We start from the raw sequence: 16,370 nt of genomic DNA on the forward strand, positions 1-16,370 counted from the left end.
GACAGGCCAGACTCTTCACCCTGGGCAGCAAGCCTACCCTGGATGCAGGTGGGGAGGCTGAGGTTGTGGGCACTTGGGATTTGGGGGAAGTGGAGACCGCTCTGTGGAAAAGGCAGCTGTCATCACGTGTGAGACTTCCAGCTCTTCACACTACATAACACCACTCGGTCTCTGAGCCTCAGTTCCCCTTCCTGTAGTGCGGGGGATAAAACACAGCAGTCCTGTCTGCCTCACCTTGCAGCTCAGCTGCGCGGGACCAGAGTTCAGCTCTGAGATCCACAGGGGACACACCAAGGCCAGCCCACCAGGGCTGTTGTTACTCAAGGTGGACTGCTGCCCAGGCCCACCCTGCAGCACTGGCCCCTCCCAGGGCAGCCTTGAACTGCAAGGTCACCTGCTGGCGGTTGGCTGGCGCGGTTGGCGGACTCACAGCCTCCCTCCCACAAGCTGGCTTTGCCCTCAGCCTGCCCCCCCCCTTCCACTGGTCTCCAGGGGTTTCAGCCAGCCCCGCCTGGCTCCGAGCTGCCACCACCATCCCACCAAGCCTAAAAGGTAAGTTGCAAAGTGGATGGAGGACGAGCATGGGAGCCACACAGGTAGGAGCTCCACTTTGCCATTCACAAGCTCTCAAGGCCGTTACGTCAGGTGCTCCCGGACGGCTCCTCGGAGGCCCTGCAGCAGGGCACACCTGCTTCCGTGGCTCCCTGCTCCCAGCCAAGTCCCTCGGGGAGTCACCCACCACCTCCCCTGAGTTCTCTCCCACTCTGAGGAACCGTGTGCACACACTCCGGTGACTGGTGGCAGGCCAGTGGTGTCCGCAGAAAGGCTCAGCTCCTCACCTCTGGATGGGACAGCTCTGCTTCAGAGCAGCCACAGAACTGGGAGCTGGCCGAGACGTCAGATGCAAACCCACGGAGCTCAGGCTCTCTGCCCAGCACTGCCCCATCACTCCCCACAGGGGCTGGTCCTCCAGGCCCTCCCCAAACTCACCTGCACATCCCTAAGTGTTCTCCTAGGAAACTGACCTGTACCACCCGCCATGTGACCTAGGGGACCTTATACTATTGGAGTTCCCTTATCTCGAGGGCGCAGAACAATGCCCGGCACATGGGCGCTCAACCACTTCCCTGAGCGCGGAAACGACATGTGAGGATTAAACAGGGTGCTGTACCTAAGGTGCTGGGCCCCGAGCAGAACTTGGATGTGATGTGAACAGAGAGGTCAGCAGAACCAGGGATGTACTTGGTCTATTAACCCGGATGCTAAGGAGAAATGTACGATGAATGTTCTATTCAGATTTCCTGCAGGCATTATGAAATGTGCCCACAATTTAGAGAGTCCCGTGAGAACCCAGGGAGCATCAGAGAGCACCTATCCTATGGCAGATGCTCTAGACGCATCTACAGTCTTCAAAACAACGGAGGCCATGTTACTCTCAAGTTTCAGGTGAAGAAGGTGAAACTCAAAGAGACGAAGATTCTTATCTAAAGTCCAAGTGGGCTGTGGGCAGAGCCGGGCTCAAGGTGGGGCAGGTCAGGCTCCCGAGCTTGCACCTGCACGGAGGCCGGCTCACGGCGCGGCCCACGTACAGCTACGGGCGCCCCTCCTGACGGCCCCCCACACCAGGCCCAGGCTCCAGTGTACCAGAAGGCTCTTTATTGGCAGCCAGACAGCAGGCAGGATGAGCACGGAGGCTCCGGGCAGGCCCAGCACTGCTCTGGATACAGGATCTTCTGCGGGAGGGGGGCAAGGGGGCTTCAGACCTCAGAATGGTCCTTGGCTCACACAGCACCATGCAAATACAGAGCTAAAAACTTCCTGAATGTCTCTGGCTGGAAACCAGTTGGCCCAACAGGTTCCTGGAAAGAACACAGCCCATTAGGATCCTGCTACTAGGTTTAATGGCAGCACTGAAAACAAAAGTTGGTTTTATGCAAAACCTAAATGCCTGGATAGTCACTGTCTCCTTCTCTCATGGACCAAGGAGGGGCACCAGGGAGCTGGCAGTGAAGAGATGCCTGAGGGGCTGGGCTGGGGGGCTTGAAGCTCTCCTAGTGCTTTTGGCCAGACCGTCTGTTGGCACCGCCCTCACCCCCTATCCCTCTCACCTCAACCACCACGAACCAATGCTCTGTTGCCCCCTTTTCATTCCTGGGGACAATAATCCCTCACTCGTCCACACACGTGGATCAGGTCCCTTCTCTCTGTACTGGGCCTGTGCCCCGTGCTAGAAACCCGACAGTGGCCTGAATCTGGCTCTGCCCTCAAGGAGCTTACAGCCAGATGTTCCAAACAGTGATAATAAAAGCTGACAGGCCTCACAGCAGACGTAGGGAAAAGATGCTCAGAAAGCAGGGAAGAAGAGATCTCATGGTCTCCCGTACGTATGAACTGAGTCTTCTAGAGCAAGGAGAATGGGCCAGAGAGGAAAAGGAAAGGCATGTGTTTGCCGAGAGACGAGTCTACGTGCCAGTGCAGAGGCAGGAAGCAGAAGGGCGAGGTTGGAGCCCAGGGCCTGTGCTGGGGGCCGGGGGCAGGAACCATCTGACCAATCAGGAGGCGTCTGCCGCTACGTCAGTGTTCTGGAAGGGAGGACCCAGAGACACGTTGGGGAGAAGGAGAGCAGGATAAGAGCAGAAAGTGCAGAGGAAGCTGGGGTGGCTGCAGGTGACACACAATGGGGTCAGGGGCCAAAGAGAAGGGCCCCGGCCGGGGAGGCATTTCCAGGGCAGAGACAGCACTGCCTCGAGAGCTAACAGGGCAGCTGACGCGCCGGTTCTGTTCAGAGACCCAACACCAGCTGCATGCAGCACATCCGCTCAGGCCCGTGCGGGCCCCAGGCCACAGCTAGCTGCAGAGCCGGCTGCACCCCCATTCTGTTCTCTCGCAGCCCCCGACACTGCCTTGTCCCTTCAGAGCGCATATCGCTGCCTGACCTCACAGGACGAATACAGAACGGTCACTGCCTGCTGCACAGAAAGCAGGCCGGGCCTCTGCTAGTGGGGCACGGGGGCGCGGCAGTGACCAGGCCCCGGGAAGAATCCCCTGTCCGGGGGAAGAAACGAACAAAGGCCTCCGAGGAGCTTGGAGCTCGGTTTGATGGAGGAGAAAAACCTGGAAACAGCAGCGGGACTGTGCTGTGATGGGGGAACACGGGGGCTATGGGGCCCCACCCGAGGCACTGCAGTGAGGGTAGCAGCAGGACGGGGGTCCTTAGAGGAAGGCCAGACTCGAGAGAAATGGAGGGCGGGGGGACAAGGGAGACGCCTCCTATACAAAAGCAGCAGCACCTACGGAGGCCCCGGGCTACCAGCAGCAGGGCACGAGGGGGCTCTGTGAGGAGCTGCCGGGGGGGGGGGCCACGGAGGGCGGGCAGGGCCCAGGGTAGAAGGAGTCCTCCAGGTAGAGATCCTGGGCAGGAAGTCCCTAGAGCCCAGGTCCCACCTGCAAGCATCCCTTCAACTCCACCCCCGGCTCACTCTGGGGACACGGAGTCATGGCCCTGGTCCAATCACCAGGCTGGAGATGGCAGGACTTACCACAACCACCTTCTTTTTGATCACTGGGCGACACCAGAAATGCTGATAGAGGAGCTGGTCTGAGTCCACCCAGACCAGATTCTTGACGCCCTTGTTAGAGGCCAGCTCTGTGGTGTTCAGCTGCAGCACCAGGAACTGGAAGACACGTCCGTCGGTGCCCACACTCTGCACAACTACTGGCCGCTCCAAAACCTTAGTGTCATTCTGAGAGGCAAAAGGGACAAGTAAATGAAACCAGAAACGGTGGGGTGTAAAGAATAGCACAGAACCGGCAGCTTCGAGCTCCGACCTCTGCAACTAATGCCTGCTCCCATTTAAGGCTCTTACCACGGAGCGATGGAGACAGTTCAGGGCACTGACCACAGCGAGGCTGTCCCTCCCTCCCCCAGCCCAGCTCTGCCTGACCTGGCGCCTCCTGGTTAATAAGCACCTTAAAGTAGCAATTCCTGCCGCTGGGGTGATGACTGGGCCAGTGGCAGAGTACAGGAAGGTGACGGGAAATCCCTAAACCCATGGCGTTACCCGATGGCGACAAGAGTGACATCAGTTCCATCAAAGGTTAACCTGGAGGCTCAGTGAATATACAAGCTCACCTCCTGGCGCCCTGGACCGCCCAGCCCTGCAGGCCATCGCTGGGCCTGCGCTTCAGGGCTCCCGGAGTGGCTCAGAGAAGGCATCTGATTGCCGGGGTGTCCACCCACCGTGTCAGCAGCAGGCTTTACAGCCGGCGGCATGTGAGCGGGTTCTCTCTCTCCGGGAGCGCCACTTGGTACTAATCACAGCGGAAACAAGCTCCCGCACGCCTCTCACGTGCCAGGCCTGGCGCCAGCTTTACAGTCACTGGTAATTGCACAAATCCAGCCATCCAGTCCCACTTCACCGATGGGGAAACTGAGCTCCAGAGAGGTGCTATCATTGTGCAAGGCTGCCCACGAGACGTGAGCCAGGATCAGACCCCACGCTAGGAAATCACTGAAACCCCTCTCCTCGTGGTTGACACCTGGTGTTCCATGCTATGGGACAGTGGTGCCTTTCACTCCCAGGAGCGTCCCAGGGTAGGTCAGAAACGACACGCTCACCCCCCCGTGGCTCTGCAACAGTCCAGTCGGGTGATGGCCACCCGCTGGACAAAGATCCAGCAGGCAGGCCCCATGGAGCAGAGCATCCTTGATCCAAAAATGCCGCCTACGTTCACCGCTCCAGAGCGGAGTGTGACATCAGGAATAGCTAATGTCAGACCTCGGAGTGGGCCACACCGGGACTGCTGGCCTTAGAAACACCTGTTCTTAGCTGCATGAGAAATAAATAAAAAGAAAAGTACCTCTAAGTGTTAGCTGAGAATTCTGTATTGACTCTTATCTCCCTCTACAGATCAATAAAACTGCAGGTAGTACATAAATTTCTCAGCAATTTTACCTTTTACATGGAGGCTCTTCCCATAATTGCTCAACTTCACATCCCCAGGAATAATCTGTACCTGGAGCGGGGGGGTGGAGGTCTCCCCTCCTACCCAACTGGGTGGCAAGCAGCGGCAGTGTGGCTCCCCATGCCCTGCTGGCAACAGCCGGCACGGAAGCCACGAGGGGCCTGCAGCCCCAGTCCCTGGCGTGCGGCCGTGCCCGCTCCCTTTCCCTGCCCCCGGGCTGAGAGGCGGCACATCTTTTGAGACTAGAGGAATCAGGGCTCCGGTGCTTGCTTCCCCACTCAATAGCTGTGGGACCTCGGGAAAGCCACCTAACCTTCCAGAGCCTTCATGAGTATGTAGTCAAAGAATGGGAACAAAAATAACCTTCGAGGACTGGAAGACACAAGAAGGTCACATAAAGATGTAACAGCTGCCAATCTCCTAGCTGCGTGACATTGGGAAAGGTACTTGGCCTCCCTGAGCCTCAGTTTCTTCAGCTGTAAAACGAGGCTAGGAGCATCTGCCACGGAGGGCTGCTACAAGGACTGAACAACGCAGTGGTTCTCCAGCCTCAGTGCCGTGGGTCTCAACCCCGAGCTAATGCCAGCACCACCTGCAGGGCTTCCAGCGCTGGCTACTTGGGCGCCACCCCCAGTTTCTGATGCAGTAGAATTTATACCTCCAACAAGTTCCCAGATGATGCTCATGCAGCTAATCCAGGACCGTACTTTGAGAAACACTGATATAAAGAACCCTAATTAACTGGCAGGTAGCAAATGCTCAATATAGGCAAGGTCCATTCCACTCCCTACCTCGCTTGCCCAACCACATCTCTCCAACCCCACCTAGTTCCTAGACGAGTAGGATGGGAAACAGAACATTGTGGACACTCCTCCTGGAGGGCCTCAGACCTGGGAGCTGGCAGCTCTCAGCAAAGCACGTGCACGCGCGCGCGCGTGCACACACACACACACACACACACCCCACCCCGTGTCCCCGAATCCCATACTGCCATTCCCTACTCCCTCCCTGGAGGCCTTTGCTCCCAGGCAAGGCTTCCCCCATTTTGGGGACAGGCTGAGTAGCCTGCATTCTACACCATCCAGGCCCTTGAGACCTCGTCTCAGAATCAAGGGGCTATCACCAGGTGGCACCTTGGTCCCCAAGCCTGTCCTCACTTGGCAGACAGGCGTGCATCATCTCTACTGCCTCACCTCCTCCTGCCCATGGAGCCTCGTGCCCCGGGTCCGCTCTCATGGAACCGAGGGGTGTACTAGCGCGCAAATAACTGAAGCCGTAGGAGCTGGGCACGTCTCGTTCTCACCTTTCCCCCACCACTCGCTGCCGTGTAATGCTGGACACGCTGCTTAGCCTCCCTGAGTTCAGGGCCCTAACTGGAAAATGGGGATGATAAAGAAAGCTTGTGGGCTATTTTGATGAACAAATGAGCTGTCTTATGTAAAAGACAGGCAGGCACACAGGAGGCCCCAGCAGATGTCGGTTTCTCTCCGCAGGGTGCGTGGAAGTGCCTGTCGGGAGAACTCCTCAGTCAAGCAAGGAATGCCCCCTGTACCTCCCTTCTTTCTGTGAGCGGTGTAAGGCAGGAAGCCAACACCATGTAAAGTCGCTGAGTGGTCTTTCTCCCCATACATACCCCATAGAGGCGCCGGGCCTGAGCCAGGGCATTGCCAAAGGCAAACAGGATCATTTTGGCCCGCAGCTGATCTGGTTGAAAGCGGTGTGGTCGTAAATTGGCTGACTCCAGGAAATACAGGGTGTGGGGATAGGGGTAAGGATAACCCTCCTGGAATCCTGCAAGACACATAATCACGTGGAGGAACAGAAAGGATTACCAGCCTGTCCCAAAGCCTTTGGAAAGTCACATCACCTTGGCTCAGTGCAAGGCACCACAGAGACTCCGTAAAGGCAGATGTTATCACTGTTGCTCAGGGGGATGGCAAACCAGTCTGCCAGCCACATCGGCCCCCCGCCCCCCGCCTATTTTGGAAAATAAAGTTTTTACCAGCGCATAGCCATGCCCACTCCCTGACACAATGTCTACAGAGCAGCTGTCAGAGACCATATGTGGCCTGCAAATATGTACTATTTGGCTCTTTATTGAAAATGTTGCCAACCCGCGCCAGGTGATTCCTGTGTGCTGGTTCTAACTCTACCCCTTTCTCGCTCATTCAAGCACATAGGTGATAGTGATGTTAGTAGAAAACCTGAAAACTAGGGTAATTATTTTTTTAAAAGCCAATCATTTGCAAAATTCCATACTTTATTATTAGCAATAAACAACTTGCCTCATGCCTCACAAGTGATCTGCAAATACTGGCACTGAGGATCAAAGCTGAGCCCTTGTTCATCCCAGCCACAACCCTGCCAGGCCATCATTCTCGTCCCTTGCATGGCTAGGAGTAAACCCTTGGTAGGCTGGCAGCTTCCAGCATGAGTAACCTGGATTAGTGAAAGGGGGTGACAAGGAGGAAGAAGCTGGGAAAACACGGGCTCTGAAAATCCCCGAAGCAAGCACTACTTGACAGAGATGCCCTTCCATGGGCCTCTGTCCTTGCTTCAGAGGCTCAGCACTCCCTGTGCGCCCAGCCTAAGACAGGCGCCAGGGACAGACTGGGGCTAGACCGGGGCCAGGAGCAGAGGCCGAGGGCAGCCTGCCACTGCCTTGGAGAGGCTCAGTCTGGAGGGGTCCACACAGAGGGACATGTGAACATCTGAGTGGGGTGAGCTGGGGGCTGGGGAAGCACAGATGAAAGGCCCCTGATGACAAGGGAAGACCCCAGGGCACTTCGGAGAAGTGAGTCCTAAGATGAACTATGCACAGCGGGGGTGGGGGGGACGGACAAAAAAAGGTGGGAGGCCACAAACCCCAGGCAGAGGGGGGAGGGGACGTACCAAAGCCTGCGGTGAGAAGGGGCACGGTGTGTTACGTGTAGCCGGACTGGGGGGAGGGGCGCGCGTGCAGGGGAGGGGACCAGGGTGAGGCTGGAGAAAGGGGCCAAGACAGGACCCGAAGGCCCTCATGTGATAGGCTGAGGACTTCCACCTGTACCTGATGGGCACCGGGGAGTAGGCGCGGAGAGAAGGGACGGAGCTCGTGTCTCAGGAGGGTGCCTCGAGAACTGGGAACCAGACGGACCGAGAGAAAACAGACCAGGTCAGGCTGGCCAGCTAGCTGGGGGGTCGTGACAACAGGCTGGGCCTGCCGCAAGCTGTTGCTGTGGAGATGAGGAGGTTAGAAGGAAGGCGCTACAACTCCTAGGGACGGACTAGAGGGTACGAGCCGTGGGCCTGCCTGGCCTGATGCTCTGGTTTCTGTCATGGCAGCCAGGGGAAATGGTGGTGCCTTATTCGACGGAGTTGAGATGAATAGCCCCATTTAAGGCCTGTGGGGCTTCCTCCATCCTAGCAGGAGGTTGGCCAGGGTTTACGGGTGCAGAGAAAGAGGGGTGTCTTTCAAGGGACCTGTGAATAAAGGAAACACTTGGGGCCTGGCCAGAAGCCCCCTCAGCCACCTGTTACAACTCTGAGGTAACACGTTACCTCTCAGGGGTCAAAAGCAAAGCGGGGGTAGGCTGCTACGTGGCTCTTAGGAGAAAATGCGCGTCCCTCATCCCCACGCTGCCTGGATACGCACGGCTATGACACTTACCCGTGCTGTCTTCCACATCATAAACACTGCATTCCTGAAGATCCACAGTGGGGGCTATGGGATAGAAGGTCTCAAGAACGTGATTCTCAGTAGCTTCAACCTCCTCCTTGGAGGCGACGGTGGGCAGCGGATCCTTGGTATTCAGTCGGGCTCCACTGGAACCACGGACCTGAAGGAGGAAAGACTCTAAAAGGGGAGAAAGACGATTAGTCTACCCTGGTCTAAAGACTTAGCTCAGCCAAGCCTAGAGCCTTCATCCTGCCATGCTCCTTAAGTCTTACTGCTTCCCTAGCTGATCAGTACGATCGCAGAAAACAAAACTTTGGTCAAGATGTTGAGAAGGGGACCAACCAAAGCACTCTTCTTCCTGTGTTCCCTTGCCAATGGGCCCTGAGGCCACCTGGCAGTCTCTGTGGGTTCAGGGCTGCCCCACACAGGTCTTCACAAGCACCTGCTCTATGCTGGGGACCCAGAAATGAGTGAGCATTACCCTCTGCTCTCAAGAAGCTTCCTAGCTGGTAAGTGCATACAAAGGTATGAACCATACTCAGAGATAGTAGAGGTGGGACAAACTGACCTCCTTTGGGAGGCCTGGGAAGCTTCCTGAAAGTGGTATGCCTTCAAACTAGTTTCCGAAGTATAGATAAGAGCAGAGTTTCTCAATTCATTTGGGACTGGATAATTCTTCGATGAGGGAAACTGTCCTGTGCCCTGCAGAGGTCTGGCCGCATCCCTGGCCCCTACCCACCAGATGCCAGTAGAACTTCCCCCATTCAAGTCATGACAATCAAAAATGTCTCCAGACCTTGCCAAGTCTCCCTTAGGGGGCAAAACTGCCCTTGGTTGGTTGACAGTTTGCCCAGGCAAGAAAAGGGAAGGAAAAACATTTTAGTTCAGGAGGAGGAACATGTGTGAAGGCACAGAAGTGGGCTCCCCCACGGCAGAGTTTAGGGAGACAAACCCAGGTGACTAGAAGCAGAATGTTGTAGGGAAGGAGGGAGAGAGGGAGGGAAGGAGGAGACTAGAGGCTAAGAAGAAAGGTTATTAAACTCAGGAAAGGGGCCAAGTTGTCCTCAACAACCGAGAGTGAGGAAAAATCAGGCCAGTCAGAAAGCCTCACCTAAGATGGATCAGCGTACTTGCTACACAGACATAAGTTGATGAGGAAAGACACTCACACCTGACACATCAGCAAAGCTGCCACTGGGAGCATGTGCGCATGCCCCTCACAGAGGTCCCTACAGAGGCTGCATGCCACCAGGCAAAATGTGCCTGAAAAGGCTCCCTTGTGAATGGCCTCCTGAAGATTCTCCATGGAGGCAAATCTTCCTCTGAAGGTGCTTTGGGTGTTTAGAAACTGTCAAGTCACAATGGGATGGTAACGGATCAAGGGTGGTGATCCTTCTACATCTAAAAGCTGGTTTGGTCCACAGCACTGTCATATAATTACCATGTGGTCTCCCTCACTGGGTGTGTAAAGCAGGGATACTACATCTGTGGATGGATAAACTCTGAGCTGCTTGTTAAAATACATTATACCCACACCTCAAGAACAGTTTTCTAAAAGTATTTCCTGTTTCCTCACATATAATTTGCAAGGAAGATAAATGTGCCTGGACCTCTCCTAACCTTGGGTTTTAGATTCTCCCCACAGACCACTCTAGTGTGGTTTCCAATTCAATTCCCTCCACATCCCTCCTCCAGTGACAGCTCCAAATGGGGCAGTTTAATTAGAGGTAATAGTTGATGATGGGCCAAAAAGTACTCCTCTATTAATGAGGTTCACTAATTTCCTTAGTGGTGCCATTACCTCTGCATAGCTGACTCCTTGCCAGGAAGTCCATACTCAAAAGGGGCAAGCTGGAGAAATCTGACCAAGCAGATGTCCTGAAAATCCCAAATCATTCCACAGCCGGTTTCCCCGCTCCAGGATTCCACCAGTCAGAACACTGGTGTGCTCTGAACATCCCTGATGGAAACCCCTCAGGGTGGTAATCACCCACCTGTCCCTCAGTCAGCACCGCTCAAATGCCACGAACTGTTAGACGCTGTGCAGAAAAATGAGTGAGATGTGGTCCCTGCTGTCAGGGGTTCAGTTTAGTGGGCAGACAGAGAAGATATTAGAGAATTCCAATACAGTACAACATGTGCTCTGATCAAAATGGGAACAACGGGCATGAGGAGCACAGAAGCAGACTAGCTGATGTCTACATTCACATAGGAAGGGGGCTGGAGCTGAGCCTCACAGACAAGTAGAATTTAGCCAAACAAGGAAAGTAGAAAAAAGCATTCCAGACAGAACATACAGCAACAGTGCAAAAGGTATAAAAGCTTGATGCCAAAAAGCTGCAAGTGGCTAAAGTGTAAATTTGGCCTGGGGGTACGGTGGGGGTGGGGGTAGTAAGGAGAGAAAACCAGAAAGGCCAGCCGGTGGCCAAATCAGTGGGTTGGATCCGATGATAAACGGTTTAAGTTCCTGGGAGGCAGTGAAGGATCTGAAACAGGGGAGAGAAGTGCACTTTAGAAAGATCACTCTAGCAGCTACGTGGAAAATGGATTTGGAAAAGGAGAAAAGCATGAATGGGGTAAGAAGGCTCTTACAATCGAGTATGAGCTTTGTGAAGGCAGAGACTGCCTGCCCTTTATTACTTCTTATCTTCAACACTTAGGTACTCAAGGGTACTCAACAGATACAGTTGAATTAAGTCATGGGAAGGAGTGATTAAAATAAAAAAAAACTGAGGAGCATCTCGGGCTCAGTTGGTTAAGCGTCCTATTCTTGATTTCAGCTCAGGTCATGATGTCAGGGTTGTGGGATTAAGCCCCGTATCGGGCTCCGCGCTAGGCATGGAGCCTGCTTAAGTTTCTCTCTCTCTCTCTGCTTCTCCCACCACCCCCTTAAGGAAAAAAAAAAAACACCGATCTGTGGCTAACGATAGGATGTGTCTCATTCTACAAAAGTGGGCCACGAAGGAAGGAAAGAAGCACAGGTACGGACATGGGGTGGTGAGCTGGTGGTGGGGTGAAGAGTAGGAAGATAAAAAACAGACCAAGATGGGCGCCTGGGTGGTTCAGTTGGTTAAGCGACTGCCTTCGGCTCAGGTCATGATCCTGGAGTCCCGGGGATCGAGTCCCGCATCGGGCTCCCTGCTCAGCAGTGAGTCTGCTTCTCCCTCGGACCCTCCCCCCTCTCATGCTCTCTCTCTCTCAAATAAATAAATAAAATCTTTAAAAAAAAAAAAAAAAACAGACCAAGATGACCAACCTCGACTCCAGGTGGTGGATAACGTGTAGTTTTTGGCGCACATCCGTCTGGCCAGAGAAGGATGCTTGAGAATTTGGGATCTACACAGCTGTATCAGACTGTCCACAATGACTGGGCTTGGAGGAAAGAAGAGACGTTTGGAGATGTAAGGCAAAAGGCTGACTCTAAGATCCACTGACTAGAAATCTTACTGACGTGGGGGAAACTTACCAGTAGACCTCTCTCTTCGGGGTGTCTTCAGTGGAGTGCCAGAGACGGGCGTGAGAGATCACGTTCAGAAGGCGTTCATCTTGGTTCTCTATGTAGTTCTCTGGATCAGCGGCAAGGCTAAGCACTTTCTCGGGAAGGCCTTCTATTAACTTGGCTTTGGTAAGCCAGAGGGCCTGCTTTACACCTTTGGGGTAATCAATCACAAAAAAACAAAAAAAGAAATTCAGTAAGAGTTGCTTAAGTCTGCCAGTAGCATCTTGGGGAAAGGTCTGCCTTGAGAGAAACAGAATTTGTACTGTGACATCTGAGGAGTCAGAACTAAAATAAGAGTGGAAGCCAGGACAGCCGGATTTCAGCTTGACTGCAGGAATGACTGTCGACCTGAGGATGGTCAACAGTTGACTGAGGTAGTGAGTGCCTACACAGAAGGGATTCAAACATCAGCAAAGATGGCTGGGATCATAAGGCTGAATCTTGTGGGAAAGGGTCCCTCTGTTGCCTGCAAGATTCACAGACTCCAAACTAGAGGACTAGATCAATGGATGCCAGCATTTCAAATCCTAGATCCCTTTACTAACCCACATCCAAGTCCCTGATTGGAAAAGCCCATGTCTACCAAATAGATCCCACTTATTAGGAGTGGGCCAAGGATTAAGCCCATACTGATGTATCAAGGGAAAACAGCTTTGGGAATTAATGGAAATAACTTATTGATCATGAATAACTTGAAGGGCCCTGAGTTTGGGAGCACTTAAATGGATAATCTTTCACATCTCACCTAACCCTGAGCTTCTATAATGAGCTATCTTTAAGCAGATTTTTATATGTAGAAGCCCTATGAAATGCACTGCTGTTATCTGTCCGAAGGATCACATGTTCCATTTATTACACAGGATCCTCCCTGGCCTCGGTACCAGAAGGCTGGGCTTTTCCTGGAATAGTACGGTTGTCTTAAAGACACGGTGAACTGCATAACTGAAAATGTTCTTCCCTATACCAGGGGTCAACAAACTTTTCCCTAAAGGGCCAGATAATAACTATTTTCAGCTTCTGAGCCATACATTCTGTCACAGCTACTCATCTCTGCCACTGTAGCATGGAAAGCAGCCAGGGACTACAAGTAAACAAGTGGGTGTGGCTGTGTTCTAATAAAACTATTTACAGAAACAGGCAACTGGTCTAGTCAGCTGACCCCGTCTCTATACCGTTAACAGGCTGAGAGTCATGTTTGGGGCTCCCCTTTAGCAAGCGGAACCTCACAGAATGGATTTTTTGTATTCACCTGTTTTATTTCTCCTTTGTGTGGATTCCCTCACCTGTATGTTTTTAATTTAATTTGGCTGTGCTATAAAATTTCTGTAAGATGCCTGAAATACTTTTTGGGAAAAGATGGAATATAAATAAACAAAAATAGATTTGATTCAGACTGCTTCATTTTTAAACATTAAGGAATGACCGCTACTCTGAGTGGGATGGGCTGTGATGCCAAGCACAAGTCCCTCGCTTCACCTTCCCCAGAGCTGGCTTCCCTGAGGGAAGAACAGGCCCAGCCCTAGGGACCTAAGTTCTGCATCAAATTCACGTACCAGCCCCCTTACCCTCAGGACAAAGTTAATACTGTATCCTTGTCCACGATTGTAGTCACAAATTGACAGCAGGCTGGTGACTGCTTTGGTTAGCAGGCTACTCCGGCCAGCTGTGAAAACACCACCATTTCAGAGACGTATCTTCATTTATAAAGCTATGCCTGGGATTAAACGGAGCCCAGGATACTCTGGGGGAGACACTCTCAGGCAATTTCCTTTGTGCTAATGAAATGCTATGAGGGCAATGAGACTTTTCACTTTGAGGCTTATACGACATGGGAAATACAAACATTTAGAAATGTAACTTCTGGATTTTATGGTGCAGCAGAAAAAACCCTGGACTGGAGTCAGATAACCTGAATTTTAGTTCTGACACTGCCACTGTTCCTTAAACTTTTTTTTTTAAATACCACTTTTTTCTTTTTTCTTTTTCTTTTTTTTTTAAGACCCCTGCTCCTGAGCAGGGAGCCTGACGCGGGACTCGATCCCAACACCCTGGGATCATGACCTGAGCCGAAGGCAGACATGCTTAACCGACTGAGCCACGCTATTGTTCCTTAAACTTGACAGTGGATTTAAAAATTGAGATTTTTATCGTTCACTAGTATATAAATAATACCTAATCATTAGAGCTGCTATTTACTGAGCACCACCATCTATCCTGTGCCAGGCACTTTATCTACAAATCGGATTTTATGAAATTCAGAGACTAACGAATTTGTTTCAAGTCACATACCCTCTAAGTGACAGTGGGGAGAACTTGAATCTGTCTACCCTAAAGGCTGGTAATGTTCCCAGGGTCACTCAAGGGTGGGCACCTGGCTGACTCAATCGGTAGAGCCCGGGACTCTTAATCTCAGGGTTGTGGGTTTAAGCCCCATACTGGGTGTGATGCCTGTTTAAATTAAAAAAAAGGGGGGGCTGCCAAGTCTTGTGAAGTCCATTACAATACCCTGGTAGGGCAATGGGAATGTTTAGATGCTGGAAATTCAGCTTTCAGGAATGGGTTTGAGCGGCTTAAGAGGCTGGCCAGTTAAGTTTTTTTCAAATCTAGGATTTATTCTTTGGTTTAGTCCCCAAATCCTTCCAGGTCTCTTTCTTTCCTAATTACTCCTCGAAAATACTACTCCCACTGACCTTGACCATTTTGTGTTTTCAGAACCTGCCCTATACCCATAGTGATGGGGATAGGACTAAGGAAGAACAGGCAAGAATAGGGAAAGGGCCTCTCAATAAACAAACCCTCCCCCTGCCCCCATGGACTCTGGAAAGTAATTTCTGGGTTCTGCTCTGGACACACAGATTGGTTTCGTTCACCTCAGTCATTTTGATCTGTTCTTAGTGAAAAGGGGAGCAGAAATAGGCTAGATGACTTTTAGGTCCAGAACCCTTCCTTGAAAACATCTCAACTCTGACCTCTGACAGAGGACATTAACCTAGGAAACCAGATAGGTAGCCCTGGGTTCACTATTAACCCAGAGCACGTGTGGGCACATCACGTCCCTCTCTGTCACATTCACCAATCCTGTGAAATGAGGCCATAGGCCAGGAGATTAAGCATGCTTTCTGCTGTCTCTTTTCAATATGAACTCCCTCTATCTAATAATTCAATGTACAGTTACATCTCCAGGGTATTAAGAGGTGGAAGAGTCAGTGTGGGCCATCTAGTCAAAACCAATGAGTTCACAGAAAATGGAGGCTCTGGAAATTTCAGACACTTGCCCCAAATCAGAGTTAGATGGAGGCAGGGGAGGAGGCAGAAATCAGGTCTTTTCACTTCGCCACTCAACCTAATACTGCCTCACACAAGCACAGCATTTCTCATCCCACTTAATTCTAAAACCCTCAGGGGCGCCTGGGTGGCTCAGTCATTAAGCGTCTGCCTTGGGCTCAGATCATGGTCTGGGATCGAGCCCCACATCCGGCTCCCTGCTCAGCGGGAAGCCTGCTTCTCCCTCTCCCACTCCCCCTGCTTGTGTTCACTCTCTCGCTGTGTCTCTGTCAAATAAATAAAATCTTAAAAAAAAAAAAAATCCTGAAACCCTCAGGCGTAATCACTACCCATTTCGCAGACAAAGAAACCGAGACCCACAAAGTTTCAAGGCCACGGAGAGTTGGGGTCAGTGCTGGAAAGAGGAACGAGGTCCCCTCCTGCCCGTCCTAGGGCCTCACCCTCGAGGAGGCGGCAACGCTGGTGGAAGACGTAGCAGGCCTGATCCTTGTACAGCGGCTGCTCGTGAACCGGGGTCGGGCGGCGGAACTTTGGGTGCGTCCAACCGGGGTCCCAGGGCGGGAAGACCGGCCGCGCCAGCCCGGGCATGAAGTGCATCTTCCCCGCGTACGTGATGGGCTCCAGTCCAGGGATCTCGTACACCCTGTCCAGGGGACGAGGCTCGGGCTTCCGCGTGGAGCGCACGCCCCACTCGTACGCCCCGCGTCTCGGAGCCGCGCAGTCCCCAAGGCCGAGCCGCCCAGGGCGAACCAGTGCCCGCCTCGCGGGCCCCGACGCCAACGCCATACGAACTTGGGCCCCCCTCAAAACCTCCACCAGGACGCCGCCATGTTCTCGAGCGCAAGGCCTGCTGGAAGCGAAAGGGGCTGGGCGCCAAGGCTCGTTTTATGAGTGGCAGCCACTTCAACCAATCATATCCCAAGATACATTTGCCTTGCCCCACCCCGCCGCCTATTTTCATTT

General features: G+C 52.8%; 1 protein-coding gene across 1 annotated transcript; it reads right to left on the reverse strand.

The window, feature by feature from the left end:
* Positions 1-1,641: 1,641 nt before the first annotated feature.
* On the reverse strand, positions 1,642-16,254 carry MRPL37 (mitochondrial ribosomal protein L37). The gene is made up of 7 exons (XM_088022406.1): positions 15,848-16,254; positions 12,090-12,273; positions 11,880-11,995; positions 8,615-8,800; positions 6,599-6,756; positions 3,540-3,743; positions 1,642-1,859 (listed from the first exon to the last, which is right to left on the reverse strand). The coding sequence occupies exons 1-7, from the start codon at positions 16,191-16,193 to the stop codon at positions 1,782-1,784; spliced, it is 1,272 nt and encodes a 423-aa protein (XP_087878532.1). The 5' UTR covers positions 16,194-16,254; the 3' UTR covers positions 1,642-1,781.
* Between the last annotated feature and the right edge of the window lie 116 nt (positions 16,255-16,370).

This window comes from Eumetopias jubatus, unplaced genomic scaffold, assembly GCF_037043125.1.
Source record: "Eumetopias jubatus isolate StellerSeaLion01/CBP00866 unplaced genomic scaffold, mEumJub1_p1.0 scaffold_4, whole genome shotgun sequence".
Lineage (NCBI taxonomy): Eukaryota > Metazoa > Chordata > Mammalia > Carnivora > Otariidae > Eumetopias > Eumetopias jubatus.

Coding starts and splice junctions, on each gene's coding strand:
- MRPL37 (XM_088022406.1), bottom strand. CDS start 16,193: ATGGCGTTGGCGTCGGGGCCCGCGAGGCGGGCACTGGTTCGCCCTGGG. Junction 11,996..12,089: donor CCGAAGAGAGAGGTCTACTG/GTAAGTTTCCCC, acceptor CTTTCCTCCAAG/CCCAGTCATTGTGGACAGTC. Junction 1,860..3,539: donor TCAAAAAGAAGGTGGTTGTG/GTAAGTCCTGCC, acceptor TGTTCTTTCCAG/GAACCTGTTGGGCCAACTGG.